Source organism: Bufo bufo, chromosome 3 (assembly GCF_905171765.1).
Source record: "Bufo bufo chromosome 3, aBufBuf1.1, whole genome shotgun sequence".
Lineage (NCBI taxonomy): Eukaryota > Metazoa > Chordata > Amphibia > Anura > Bufonidae > Bufo > Bufo bufo.
In genome coordinates this window covers 53,514,473-53,528,468 of record NC_053391.1, presented here as the reverse complement: position 1 = coordinate 53,528,468, position 13,996 = coordinate 53,514,473, and the positions used below count along the sequence as shown (strand labels likewise).

The window sequence follows — 13,996 nt, the reverse complement described above, 5'->3', positions numbered from 1 at the left end:
ACCCACAGCGAAGTCCAGATCACACTCGCTGATTCTAAACACCCACATCAGGATGCCACAACTACCTGCTTTATCCTGTTCATGGCTCTAGCCGCACAATAATGACAGGATATGGCATGGCAGTTTCCCAGAATTTTAACCTAATATGGTCTGACTTATTTTGGGCCTTCAGGACCAAACATTTTTTTAAATTATTGATTGATGCGAGAGCCAGAACTTTTTATGTAACTGTATGATGGCCTGATTTTTTGTAGGACGAGTTGTAGCTTTTTGTGGAACCATTTTGGGGTAGATTTTATCTATCTTTAAAGGGGTTGTCTCACTTCAGTAAGTTGCATTTATCATGTAGAGAAAGTTAATACAAGGCACTTACTAATGTATTGTTATTATCCATATTGCACTACTTAGAATAGGGTAACTGCAATGGGTAAATTGTTGTCATCTTGTATTGTTAAGTGAAATGTTCTGATTTACTGTATGTGCATACCCAATAGTATTGTATGAATAAGTCTGAACCAACACCTTGACTCATCCCCTTAGATTTCCAAGAGATGGACCTGGGTCTACCCCCTGCTTAGAGAGAGGGTGGTTGTTCTGTGCTAGCTGAGGAAGAGAGAGGACCTACATGTGCTTACTCCTCAGAACTAGGACTGAGCTCAGACAAAAATCACCTCTGAGGTTTTTTAGGTAAAGAGCAACTGCTGCAAAAAAGTGCTCCAGAAAGCGAAGAAGTTAGAAGGTCCAGAATCTACAAGGAAGTGCATTGGAGTCAGTCAGCAAGGTATCGTGCTAGTCTATGGCAGAAAGAGAGACCTTACTGTGGTGAGAGGGAATATTGCACACCCTTCCACACTTTGAGATGGTTTGGCAAGCTGTATCCTAAAGGGGTTGTCTGAGTTATTTTTTTGTTCTTTGTATGTTCCTAACTAGGCAAATGTAAGGACTTTATTGATAAAAAAATATATATATAGACAAGGTGAAAAAAAAAAAGGAGGAGGTAACAAGATCCCCTCACTCCTTATAACCCCTGATAGAGGAGACCACACAGGTAATCAGCTCAATATGATGATGAAGTCCTTCAAAAAGGTCTCACTTTTGCTCCCTCTAGTGGTATGGATTTCTTTACTGTGGCAAAGGATCTGGAACTATTTGGGAGAAAACTTCTTTTAAAAAAACATTTTAGTAAAAATTTAGGTTCAATAGACTTTCCAACAGCTATGGAACAACAAGCTTTGGAGGACTTACAGGTAAAAGGGAAATTGAATCCCTCACAAATCGAGTTGAACATCACAATCTTACATGGGGCCAACGCAATGCAATTAAGGAATTGCGCAGCCTTAAAGATGTCGTGATAAAATTGGCTGACAAAGGTGGCAATGTTATGTTGTGGCCGGCACAGATGTATGAGGGGGAGGTTTTCAGACAATTGCACCAAAAAGTATGTTATAGACGGCTTGACTGCAACCCGACCCTTAGATTCAAAAGTGAACTGGACCACATATTACAATCTGGGCTGGTGAATAACATTCTCACACCAAGATTAAAAGACGGTCTGGTTGTGGATCATCCATTTACATCCACATTTTACCTGCTACCCAAGATTCACAAGGATAAAACCAACCCCCCAGGACAGATGATTGTGTCCGGCATAGGGGGGCTTTGTGAACGGGTTAGCAGGTATGTGGACTTTTATCTGAGGAGCTGCGTGGAGACCCTGCCATCCTATGTAAAGGATACATCTGATATCCTTAGGAGATTCAATGGGGTAAGTCTGGAGGATGTATTTTGTCACCTGTGATGTAGAGGCCCTCTATACATCGATATGCCATGCCCCCCGGGACCCGAGCGGCCAGGTATTTTTTGGAGATGACAGACCTTGAACCAGAACATATACAGTTCATTGTCCAAATCTTGGACTTTGTACTTAGACACAATTATTTCACGTTCAAGGACCGCCTCTTCCTACAGCTCCAGGGCACGGCGATGGGGGCCACCTGTGCGCCCTTATATGCCAACCTGTTCCTGGGGCTGTGGGAAAGAGAGATTGTCCAGAATCTGCCTGGGTTTGGCTCAGTGGTCTCGTGTTCCAGGTATATCGATGATATCCTATTTATGTGGCAGGGGCCCCTGGTAGAACTTGACAACTTCATTGTACAACTTAATGCCAATGATCTCAACATCAAACTCACATGGAAATATAGTCGAGAACAAATTGAGTTTTTGGATGGATGGCAGGGTCTCCACAGACCTCTTCAGAAAACCCACAACGACCAATGCTTTATTACATGCTAACTCCTCCCACTATCCGCAGACGATTAAAGCCATACCTACTGGCCAATTTTTAAGATTACGTTGGATCTGCTCCAGTGACGAACGGTTCGAGACCCAGTCTAGAGATCTATCCACCAGATTCCACAATACTGGCTATAACCAATATGACATCAGGAAAGGTTACATAAGAGCCAAAGGTTCCTCCAGAGACTCCCTGTTGGTGAGTAAACAGAAGAACAATGACACTAAATTAGGATTCATTACACCTTTTAACTGTCATTGGGGCAAGATTCGGGACATCCTGTCCCACTATTGGCCTATCCAATTATCGAATAGTGATCTCAGGGGATCACTCTCCGATTACCCTTTAATCACATGGAAAAGGTCAAAAAATCTATGAGACCTGCTGACAAGAAGTCAATATGTCCCACCAGGCAGGGGTGATCCTTTTGGCAGCAGGGGTCCCAGATGGGGGTCATTCCCCTGTGGCAATTGTCGGGCCTATGGGCACATGTCAAGGTTAACCACCTTTAGAGATTCCAGTGGTAACAAAGAATATCAGATAGTACATCATATCAACTGTAGATCCACAGCAGTCATTTACCTTTTAGAATGCCCCTGTAATCTTCTGTATGTGGGCATGACCACCAGGGAGCTCCGAGTGAGGATTTTGGAACAGACAAGTAAGTTCAGAAGGGCAGAAACAATGAGGTTGGAGGAGCTGAACAAGTCGCAACCCATTGTCCTGCACTTCAAGGAAAAGCACAATTGCGACGCGAGCAAAGGGTATCGATAAGGTGTCCCTTGGCTGCCGTGGTGGTGATTATAAAAAGGCATTATTACAGAGGGAAACCAAGTGGATAGTTCTGCTAAAAACTGAGATCCCTCAGGGATTGAATGAAACAGTCAGTTTCAGGCACTTTCTTTGAATTGCGCTCTTTTATTTCGATCTCTGGTTGAGATCGTATGTGGGTATTTTTGTGTAATTTTACTTTATATGTTTGTTGTGTTTTCTATTTCTAGCACCTCTGATGTAAGGCATTTTTCCAGCAAGATACAACACGTCCTTTGAAGTTGTGATTAGATGGGGAAAACTTCTTATCTGCACTTGGCACTTTAATCCTGCTATGGACTATTTGGTCTTCTGACCTCTTAATGTATTTTTGTTGCACTGCTCTTTATAATCATGTCTAAACTTGTTATCTATATAGTAACACTATCATGAGATGTGAATGCATATATATTTATTTAGGCACTTGTCACTTTATTTTTAGGTTTGTATTTGAATATTTTGCATATCCATGAATTGTTCAATCGTGCACTAAGTTATGCACATTTTGTCACATGATGCTTTCCACATCATCACAATCTTCCCTGTAGCATTTGGGGTGTACGCATTCTAGGCATGCGCTGATGCGGGCACGTTGTCATGGTGCTCCGTATGGCTCTTCTCCCCAGCGGCCGAGGTGGGCGGTGTCTTGCTTCTCGCGTCACCCATAACGGGATGACGCGGGTGATCACGTGAGCATGCGCCACGTCGGCCGCGGTGGGAGGGGTGGCGCGCTATGCCGACGCGATCACTATCCATCATGCTGGACATGCATCACTGACTTACCTCAGGTGCACTGATTTACATCATGCTGGACATGCATCACTGATTCATCTCAGGTGCGTATTTAATATAAATACCCGCTTTTAACTCACTCACATTAGCCTCCTGACGAAGCCAGTAGGGTGGCGAAACGCGCGTTGGGGCACAGGCACATATTCTGCCTCGGGTACTTCGCTCATCATGGGTAATTGACCAATGTTATTCACAGTATTATTGTGTTGTGCTCACGCAACTACAGCATACATTTGTGGTATGTGGATCCATCATTGTGCTACAGCATATGATCTGATGATTAGATATTCATCCGACTTGTTACTGGTTTCCACAAACCACTTGCATGCAGTTCTACCTTTGCTGTATGTATCATAATGGATCTACTGTGGGTACAATGCTCATTATGTATTATGTATTAGTGCTAACTGCAGCTAGTATCTGCTGTCACTTGTAGCCCTACCATACACACTTTGATATGCGGACCCATTGACACACTTCAGTGTGTTATCCTTGCCTGGACATGGTTCCGGCTTGTTATTGGTCCCCATTCATCGTCTGTATGTAGCTCTATTTTTGATCCTTTTGCACAGTGATAGTTTTACCACTCTCCATTGTGCATCCCTGTGGCTACATGTACATTTTTTACCCATGGATATTTATACCATCATCATATTGAGCTGATTACCTGTGTGGTCTCCTCTATCAGGGGTTATCAGGAGTGAGGGGATCTTGTTACCTCCTCCTCCTTTTTTGTTTTCACCTTGTCTATATATATATATATATTTTTATCAATAAAGATTTACTACATATTACATGTGAATAACTTTGTATTATTTATGGGGGCTATTAGGTTGGTCTGGATAGGAGTTGTAATTTGCATGTCTAGGCCCCCTTATTATCTTACACTGTTATATCTGAGGTACATGTTGGTTCAAATGTAAGGACTTTACAATTCACTTACTTTATCTCCAGTTGCTGTTTTCTCAGATTTCACTGACGGTCACATGACCTGTGATGTCAGCTTCATTCCCTGCTCTGATGATGTTTTGTACACAAGCCTGAGAGATCAGATATGTGTCTGTACACAAGATGTCACTGTGCTGGCCACACCCCCCCTGCACTGCCGTCTGCTGCTGTCTACTCTCTCCCTGGATTCTTAACCCCTTCAGCTGCACAGACTCAGGGCTGAAGGCTTTACTGAGTAGCTGCAGGCAGTGAGGAGACAAATGCTGGACACAGGAGCTGACAGAGTAGTTCTGCAGAGCATTGCACAAGAACAGGTAGGGGGAAGATTCTGTGTGTATCAGCAGTGTGATTATACAGCTGGGACTTGTAGTCCTACACATACAACATACTGCTGAGTCTCCCAGTAGGCAGATATGTCACTCAGGGCAGCACTTGTATTCACTTCCTTTGCAGAGCAGGGGGAGGGGCAGAGATTGTTGCAGGTAAACAAAGGGCCAGAAGAGAAATAGGGAATGATAAAATAGATTTTTTTTTGCTGAAAACTTGCTTAGCTTAGTTATATATTGCTGACCATCAGATTTACAGTGCTATATATATTTTTTTCATAACTCGGAAAACCCCGTTATTATGCACCCCACAGCCTGGGAATTACAGAAACATCTACTAAGAACCTCATTGTCAGCCTTAGGTTCTGCAGAGAGAGATTTTGGAGAGACAGAGAGCAGGAGTTCCACAACCCCCATCATTGCTGCTATCCGTACATTGCTGTTGGGGAAGATCTGCACTGTGAACTGCTCAGAACTGTGCCTTAATACTGTTGGATGTACTACTACTCATACCCTGCACTTTAATAACTAAAGATTTATTTTCTACCACTGGCCTCGTTACTGACTCCTCACCCATCAGCTGGCCACTTCATCCACACTCCTGCCTCATACCCTACCAAATCACCTAACAAAAAGGGCATCCAAATTACCAACAGGCAGGAGCCCTAACATCAGGGTGTGCCCTGGGGAAAAAAAGGGTGCATCTTCCTGTCACTGCACGACACTAAGAACAATTGGCGTAACGGTTGCCACTGTAATCCATATGTACAGCCACTATTGCCAGAGTTACTACCATTCCCATCCTCCACTCTCTTCACCTGGGCTCGCTGAACATCCACATGCAGGGGTTGAAAGGTAAAGTATAACCGGATACCGTAGACTTCACACCTCCGGTTAGCCAGTGCCAACTCAGTACCATCTCTGGCCACTGTTCTAGGCGCTTGTTGTCTAGCTTCTTCCATTACATTCCCATCTGAAACCCTGACACCTCTAAACTGAATGTCATCTAGTTGGGATCTACATTCAGGTACACTTTTTGACAAGAATCTTAAAGTGAGTGTTATAGCTCCTGGAAGCAATGAAGAGCTTACTGAAAGACATTCCCCAAACAGCTTACAGTAGTTGGGCTAAGCTCTGTGCAGACTTCAGGACAGCAAGTTATGCTGACATGGATCTTCTCATGAGGGAAACTGAAGCCAGAATATTGAGTATAACAGTGACTTCAGTACTCATGTGAGATGGTAAAACAGCTCTCCTTGTCTGAACACTGTGTGATTAAATTAAATGTTCTGGACTGACATTCTGCTGTTTGGACACAAGATGCCGCTGTTTCCTAACACAGCTACAGACTGCACATATATCTCCATATTCATGAGAGAGGTGGGGTTTACACAGAGTCTGGGGAGAGGAGAAGGAGAGAGCAGCCATCTTAGAGGGAGGTGAAACTAAGAAACTGCGTGAGCAGAGAATCTGACGGCATCCAGGTGTGAGAGAATCCCTCAGATACCAGAGCTGCAGCTAAGTGAAGCTGATCGTGTCCAAGACCCTGATCCTGTCTAGACGAATGAGGATTGCTGCCAGGAACGCTGATGAGAGCTGAGGAGCAAAGCAACATACACTTGCTTGTTGGAGTCTGAGAGACATTTGTTCTGTTCAGAGTCACCAGTGGATTCAAAGCAGACCCGGGTCGGTAAAATCGTGCACGCACCTCATCACAGTGTTGGCGCCTATAGACTGAGACCAGGCCTGTAGTTAGTTAGTTAGGGTTACTGTTTGTGTCAGGCCACAAGTGTTACTACTGTTCATTTCAAGGACTCCATAACTTAAAGTGACATTTCACATTGGAGAGTTGATAAAATTCTCACAAACTCAAGACAGGCTGGCGTTTTCTTGCTCAGGAGGAATACTCAGGCACGTGCTACAGGACCAGTTATGGGAAGGGGAATACTGTAGAACTTGGTAAGATTGTAAGCTGTTGTGCTGCACCGCAGGATAGCCCGTACCACACACCCATACAGTGGTTCTTGTTTTTAGGGTACAACAGTGACTTCAGTACTTACCGTTATGCACACTATATACCCATTCTACCATCAACTAAGGTGAGCATTCACTTTATCTGAATGGATCAGGGCTGCCCCTTTTGGAACATTTTACATGAGGCATTGTCCACCTCCTTTTTCTGTTTAGTTGTCTCCAGATCAAGGTGTAGTGAAATATTAAAGCTTTGAAGTCTGAAGAATAGTTAATACAGCTCTGGTCTATAGTTGGGGCTGTAACTTAATATCCTGTTTGGTGTACAAATATGCCACCAATAAGCAATCTTCTGTAAATTTGTTTAAAAAAAAATCTACTCTGCTAATTGTTGCGATATCTGAGTACTCGATATGTTGAGTAATGCATTCTTTACAGACCACAAAGGTTTTTTAAGTTGTCCATCTATTCTTTCTCCAGAATATAATGGAATATCTTAATGATGATGATAATACTCCTTTAAGCTCAGTCTTGAGACTCTGGCACATGTCCATACATGCCATTAGTGCTATGGATCCATAATACTCCACCCATAGTAGTTTATGGGACATATATTTAAATAAAGTTATGGCATGTACCATTAGATATTGCAGATCCAATAGAAAAAAATCATCCAGCAATCACAGAAATATCTGGTAAAATTTATTTTAGTAGCTTAAAATACATCCAACATTGGGCCCATCTGACAGTAATGCTGATGCGTGTCAGATACATCTATCCTTATTGAATTCCTATTTGCTATGAATAAGGATAAAAGTATCTGAAAGGCATAACTATTACTGTCAGATGCGCCCAATCTTGTATGTATTTTAATCTACTGAAATAAATTGGGATTTTATTGGACATTTCGTGTGTGCTGGATAACTTTTTCTACTGGATCTATGATTGAGCCCCTCCTTTGGACAGATCATTGCACCTGTGGAGTTCGAGCTGAGCAAAGTGAGCTGGATCCCATTTCCATTTGAAATTAGATATTACAGAGGTATATTCCTCTAGTAAACAGGCAATATCTTCCTTAGGGTCCATTCACAAGACCGTGTCCGTTTGGCGGACTCCAAACCACGTATCCGCAAAACATAGACACCGGCCATGTGCACCCCACATCATGGTGCAGACCCATTGACTTCAATGGAGCCGTACAGTAGGTTCACATCTGCTGTACAATATTCTGGTAGTCTGTTATGGCAAGGGAGCAGACTACTGGACTTGTCATATTTGGCATAGCTGGACTACCGAGGCCTGATAGATGCCCATTCACTAAAATGAAATCCATCGAGTTTCTGGCATGAAGGCTGCCTTTCTGCTGGAAAGATACCGCCGCATGCAGCAGAATTTTTCCAGCAGAAAGCCGGCATACATGCCATAAACCCGATGGATCCCCTTATAGTTAATGAGGAATCGGCAAGCCGTATAGGCACCATGTACACGACAACAAAGCTCAGATGTACAGTATTCCACACATCACACTGCTGATGACTGTAATTATTTGGCCGAGTAGAATACCTTTACTTCCTGCCCTGGGAAAGCGTATTAAAAATAAATCGCATTAAATCTTAGAGAGAGGCGCAGAACGTGTGCGCGTTGTCAGGAGGAGAAAGGCTTTTATTCACCTGCGTTGCTGAAATGTTTCTGGCTTTTAAACTTTAATAACGCTGAGTGCGGACTAAGCCTTTAAAATGCTTTTCCTAATGGAGGATCTCAGCCGGTATCTGAAAATATGACTCTAATTCTAATAGCAGGAACCTAAAGTAAAACAGGAAAGGAAAATAACAGCAGAAAATGCAGTAAAAAGGGATCTCACTTCACCCTTTAGATTTCAGTTCCGATTGCCTATGTGTCACCATGAATGGTTTCTGATCCAGAAATAACAGATATGTATAAAAGGGCATAACTCGGTGCACACTATTTCATGTAGTGTATTGCTGCCGCTTGAGGATATGGCCTCATGCACACGACCATAGTGTGTTTTGAGGTCCGCAAATCGCGGATCCGCAAAACACGGATGGCGTCCGTGCGTGTTCCGCAATTTCCTGAAGGAGGTAGCTGAAGGACAGGGGCATAGCTATGGGGGTGCAGAGGTAGCAGTCGCTACCAGGCCCAGGAGCCTGAGGGGGCCCACAGACATAAGAAGACACTGGTATTTTAGAAAGTGCATGCTGGTCAAGTTACACCTCTGGATGGAGGAAAGGGGTTAGGTGAAGAATTGAGGGTGCATCAGGGGGTGGCGTTTCAATTTTTGCCTCAGGCAGCACGGAGGATATGTGTTTCCCTGCCCCCGGCCGCTAATCACTAAGGGAAGGGGGGCCCAAGCTGAACTCTTGCACCAGGGCCCATAAGCCTTTAGCTATTCCCCTGGTGGGACCCAAACGGCAAAAATTTGAGAAGCTCTGTTCGATCTCACACTTGAGGTCCACTATGGTGGACGTGGAATCGGACCCATTGGCTTTAGGAGAGATTTGAATCTAATTCAGGGCTTTTGGGGAAACCAAGTAGGGCCCTACAGATGGCAAATTAGAGGTGGTACCGAGTCATAATACTGTAGTATGTATGATCCCTAAGGATATGTGCACATGCGGCAGATTTGTTGCCGAAATGTCATCATCCCATACATCCGATTAGAGTTGTTATTTGCAGCCTGCGGGTGGATTTCTGCAAATCCCATTGAGATTTGATATGTATTTACTGCTGTGAAAAGCTATACAGACCCTATACTAAAATGCATATGCAATCTCATGCTCTCCGCTGCTGGGCTTACTGCTAAGAAACCAGCTATAGAGAGAAGAACATTGTCCTACTAATGAATGGAACCTGAACCAACAGACAGCTGATGCGAGGACTCAAGCCTGATGGCAGACTGATTTCATGCCCTGTGATGCCCACACAATAATGATGTCTTCAGGGATTTCCTCAGAAGCGCTCCAGTGCAGGATGTCTGCTGTCTCGAGATAGTCCGAGCGCGGCTCAGACTTGGCTGCACACACCATCTCTTCTAATAGGATATTTTATTTGAAGTAAAGTTCACTGAACATCAAGCTCGGCGGTGGCGTTATGTCACATATCCCCACTGTGCCAATCTCGCATATAACTCTGGAAAGTGTAGCTGTCATTAGTAAAACAAAGATGGATTTGTCCATTGCATCAACTATGATACAGATGTAGCAGAGCTGAGCTGGTTATTTGGTGCATTATTATTAGCTATTTCATGTAAGACTGCAGGTAAAGCTAAAAGGGTAATTCCTGGGTCCCTGTGCAATATCTATGACAGGGTCCCCCACTTAGCATATGTCATTTACTTACTGTTTTTAGTAAATATGGGGCACCCTGGGAACACCCAAATACAATGGAACTTCCCACTCATGGGTGGAGCTTGTATAAGCCCTGCCTATTTTTGTCCCGAGACAGCCTGAATTTGCTGAAGGTTAGGGACAGTTCCTGCAAATTCGCTACTGTTGGCAGTTATGCATTTATAGCACTCATCCCTTCTTGTGAAAAGTCAACATTGCCTGAGAGATTCTCCTCTTTCACCATCAGATGACAGACAGTCCTATATACAGACAGCAGTGAAGTCGGAAAGAAGCCTCGGCATATCACTGCTGGCTGGAGCAGTCATGTCCTTTTGTGCCCAGCTCCTTTTCTCAGAGAAGTCCACCAGAGATGGCAAGGGTGTTGCCAGAGAGGAGCTTGTTCTAGAGCAGGCATCCTCGAACTGCGGCCCTCCAGCTGTTGAAAAACTACAACTCCTAGCATGCCCGAACAGCCTACAGGTATCAGCCTACAGCAGGGCATTGTGGGAGTTGTAGTTTTACAACAGCTGGAGGGATGCAGTTTGAGGATGCCTGTTCTAGAGGAAGAGATTTGTAAAGCACAGGAAGTGGGCAGAACCTGCTGTAAGGTACATTCCTGAGAGCTCTGTGTACCAAGTCAGGAACAAGAGGAGCGCAAGGAAGACAGCCAGGAGACGTAACCAAATAGTGATGCAGGGCTGGTGAAAAGACAGCATCAGTCCTCGGTCTTCTGGTCTATACACTGTGTATCCTAGAGCTCTGTTGGACAATGGACCAGAGGGCTTCTGCTGTCCCCTCACCGGTTTCACACTTTCTGCTGTCTGTTCACCTTTTGGCCACTTCTCCTAGTTCTCTCAGGTGCTCTGCACTACGGTTGCCTCGGCTCTTGCCTTTGTGTTGGTTTTATGATCCCCAGATTAGTAGAGTCTCTAAAGCAGATCAGGGAGTAAAAGACTGAAGGGAGTGGAAATGTGTGAGAAGCAGAAAAGCTTCCAATGACACTTGCCTTCAGAGGAGTCAAGTAAAAATAGCAAGATTAACTAAATCATCTCAGACTATGTTTTATAAAGCACTCCAGAACTTCGTACCGTTGCACCCCGGAGCATACTGTAGAGAGAATTGTGTTCTTGACCTGTTCCAGACAAGTTATTGAACTGTTGTTGATTGACACTACTGTGGTGTTCAACTGTGATTTGTTAAGCTTGTGCAACCTTGAGAGGCATCTAATCCGGAGAGCCAACACCCACATGCAGTTGTATAGAGAAGGCTGCCATTAGCAGAATGAGCTTAATTAGGACCTACTGTAGGTTTAACCATCAGAGACCTGTTCAGAGACCAGGAAATCTGTTGTATTTAAAGGGTTTTTCCAAGATTTTGATACGGATGACCTATCCTTAGGCCTATCAATAGTAATATATAAGAACATAAGCAAGGAATAAATCAGACAAAACTTACGAAAGGACATTTCCAATGTAGGCATAGTAGGAACAACAGTAAGGAGGAGTCCCATCACAGCAATAGGATTTGCAGTCTGTTCCACAGTTTGCAAGGCAGGATTCTAGATGAAGAAAAAGACACAAGCCAGGTAAGGAAAAAGTACCCATATTACATATATACATTTGTGTCATTAATTTTTTATGTTCTACAAGTTTTATTTGTTCCACATTTTCCAAATTATTGTTATTTCACAGTCCAATATCACTCACCCAGGGTCAAATTCGAGGCATGGCAAAATGAGATTTCCAAGTGGCCTCCTCCATCTAGGTACCTACAATTATCTATGGTTTCTGCTAAGAATAAATTAGCCACTCATTTAATGACATCACTTCTGGAGAGGGAGACCACACCTAATTTTTTGTCCAAGAGGTCTCCACCGACCTTTATCTTGCTTTGCTTCCATTCACTGTGATGAAAAATGACTGTGCTCTCCACGGGAAAAGTGGTCAGACACGTCTATTCTAGGAATCAGATGATGAACCCCCCATTGATCAGATCATAACTTCTATTATGTGAAAATACCTTCTTTAAATACAAGTTCATACCCGAAAAGTTTCTAATTCATGAGGGCTGAACAAAAATAAGGTCTACATATTAATTAAAGCGGCATTCCCATCTTGAGGGCTAGAGTATGCCATCACTTTATGATCAGGGGAAGCATGACCTCTGGGACCCCTAGAGACTTCTAAGTTAATCGGAAGGATCCATGGTCATTACCGTTTAAAAGTACAAAAATAGAGCAAAGCGGTCGGCACTGCCTAATGTGTGTAGTGTTCATTCCTGGACTACTCCTGCACCATTTCAATTGTGACCACCGGCGGTGCTCAGCCAAACAAAGTTCCATATCCACAATGATCATTGAGAAAGAAGAAACGGCAGCACTCACCAGGACTTTTCTGCAGCTTTTATTATTTCATCTTTAAAAACATGGCAGGAGAGGGTACAGCACAGTGAAAAGTCCTGGTGAGTGCCGCTGTTTCTTCTTGATGACCATTACCATGTAAAACCCTGCTTGTGAAGTACCCCAGACCTGGGGGTACCTGCAAATATTATGTTTTGCTATGTTATGCCATGTTGTTTATGTTACACCAGAAGAGGTATGGTTGCCAGGGTTAACCACCCTGTTCTTCCCCTCCTGGTAGAAGTGGGCTGGTCCTGCTTTATTTAAGGAGGAGGAGTTCTAGCTAGGACTATCAGGAGGAAGAAATCACGTCCAATTCCTCCTACTTCAAGGGCCTTAGGGACCAGCAAGAAACTCTATTCTCCTATGAGACCACTACTCCAGATAGACTGCAAGAGCACCAGGAAATCTGAGAAGTTACAGCATTGATAGTCAGAAGAGGAACCAGCAAGTCACAGTGTCACAGACCCTGTTGCAGGTGAGGGGATACAGTTCAGACACTCATCACCTAGGTAACATCCAGGCTACACCAACTCAAAGCCTGCAATACACAGTGGACACCTATATCTACAAGTGCCAGCTAACAGCTGTTAGCCAGAAATGCAAGACAGAGTTATCAGCAAGATAGCATATCTGAGGTGCCCTAATTGCCACTTTGTCCACCACCATACCTCATCATCTGGGGACAAAAATTGCATTTTGTACCAAACTACTGCTAATTGTACTACAATCTTTCTTTTTGAGTAAAGACAGACTTTTATTCTTGTACTTCTGGCCTAATTCTTCAATCCACCTTTCCACTGCACCAATTGCCACGGAGCAACGCCCTGAGGGAGTACACCACGGCACAATATCTCTTGGGGCCACTACCACTCCCTGCACCGGCTCCTCAGAGGTTTGCTGCACTTGAACAAAGGATTTTGTCTTTTGAGGACAGTTATCTGGAGGACCATACTTGTGTATGTATTACAGATTGATTTTTTTTTATCCTGTGGGGGTGCTGTTGGAGAACAGAGCAATTACTGCTCCGTTACAGATAATTGTTGTGGCGCCAGAAATGGAATACCCTTTGAGCTGTTATTTTTTTGGGGTACATTTTTAACAAAAAAAGATT

The 13,996-nt window shown here is 43.7% G+C and overlaps 1 protein-coding gene across 1 annotated transcript in view; it reads right to left on the bottom strand.

The window, feature by feature from the left end:
• CYYR1 (cysteine and tyrosine rich 1) overlaps positions 1 to 13,996 on the bottom strand; it is a 113,869-nt gene that overhangs the window by 72,489 nt on the left and 27,384 nt on the right. Inside the window, exon 2 of the mRNA XM_040421769.1 lies at positions 11,940 to 12,042. Within this exon, the coding sequence (XP_040277703.1) occupies positions 11,940 to 12,042 (103 nt within the window). The remainder of the gene's footprint in view (positions 1 to 11,939; positions 12,043 to 13,996) is intronic.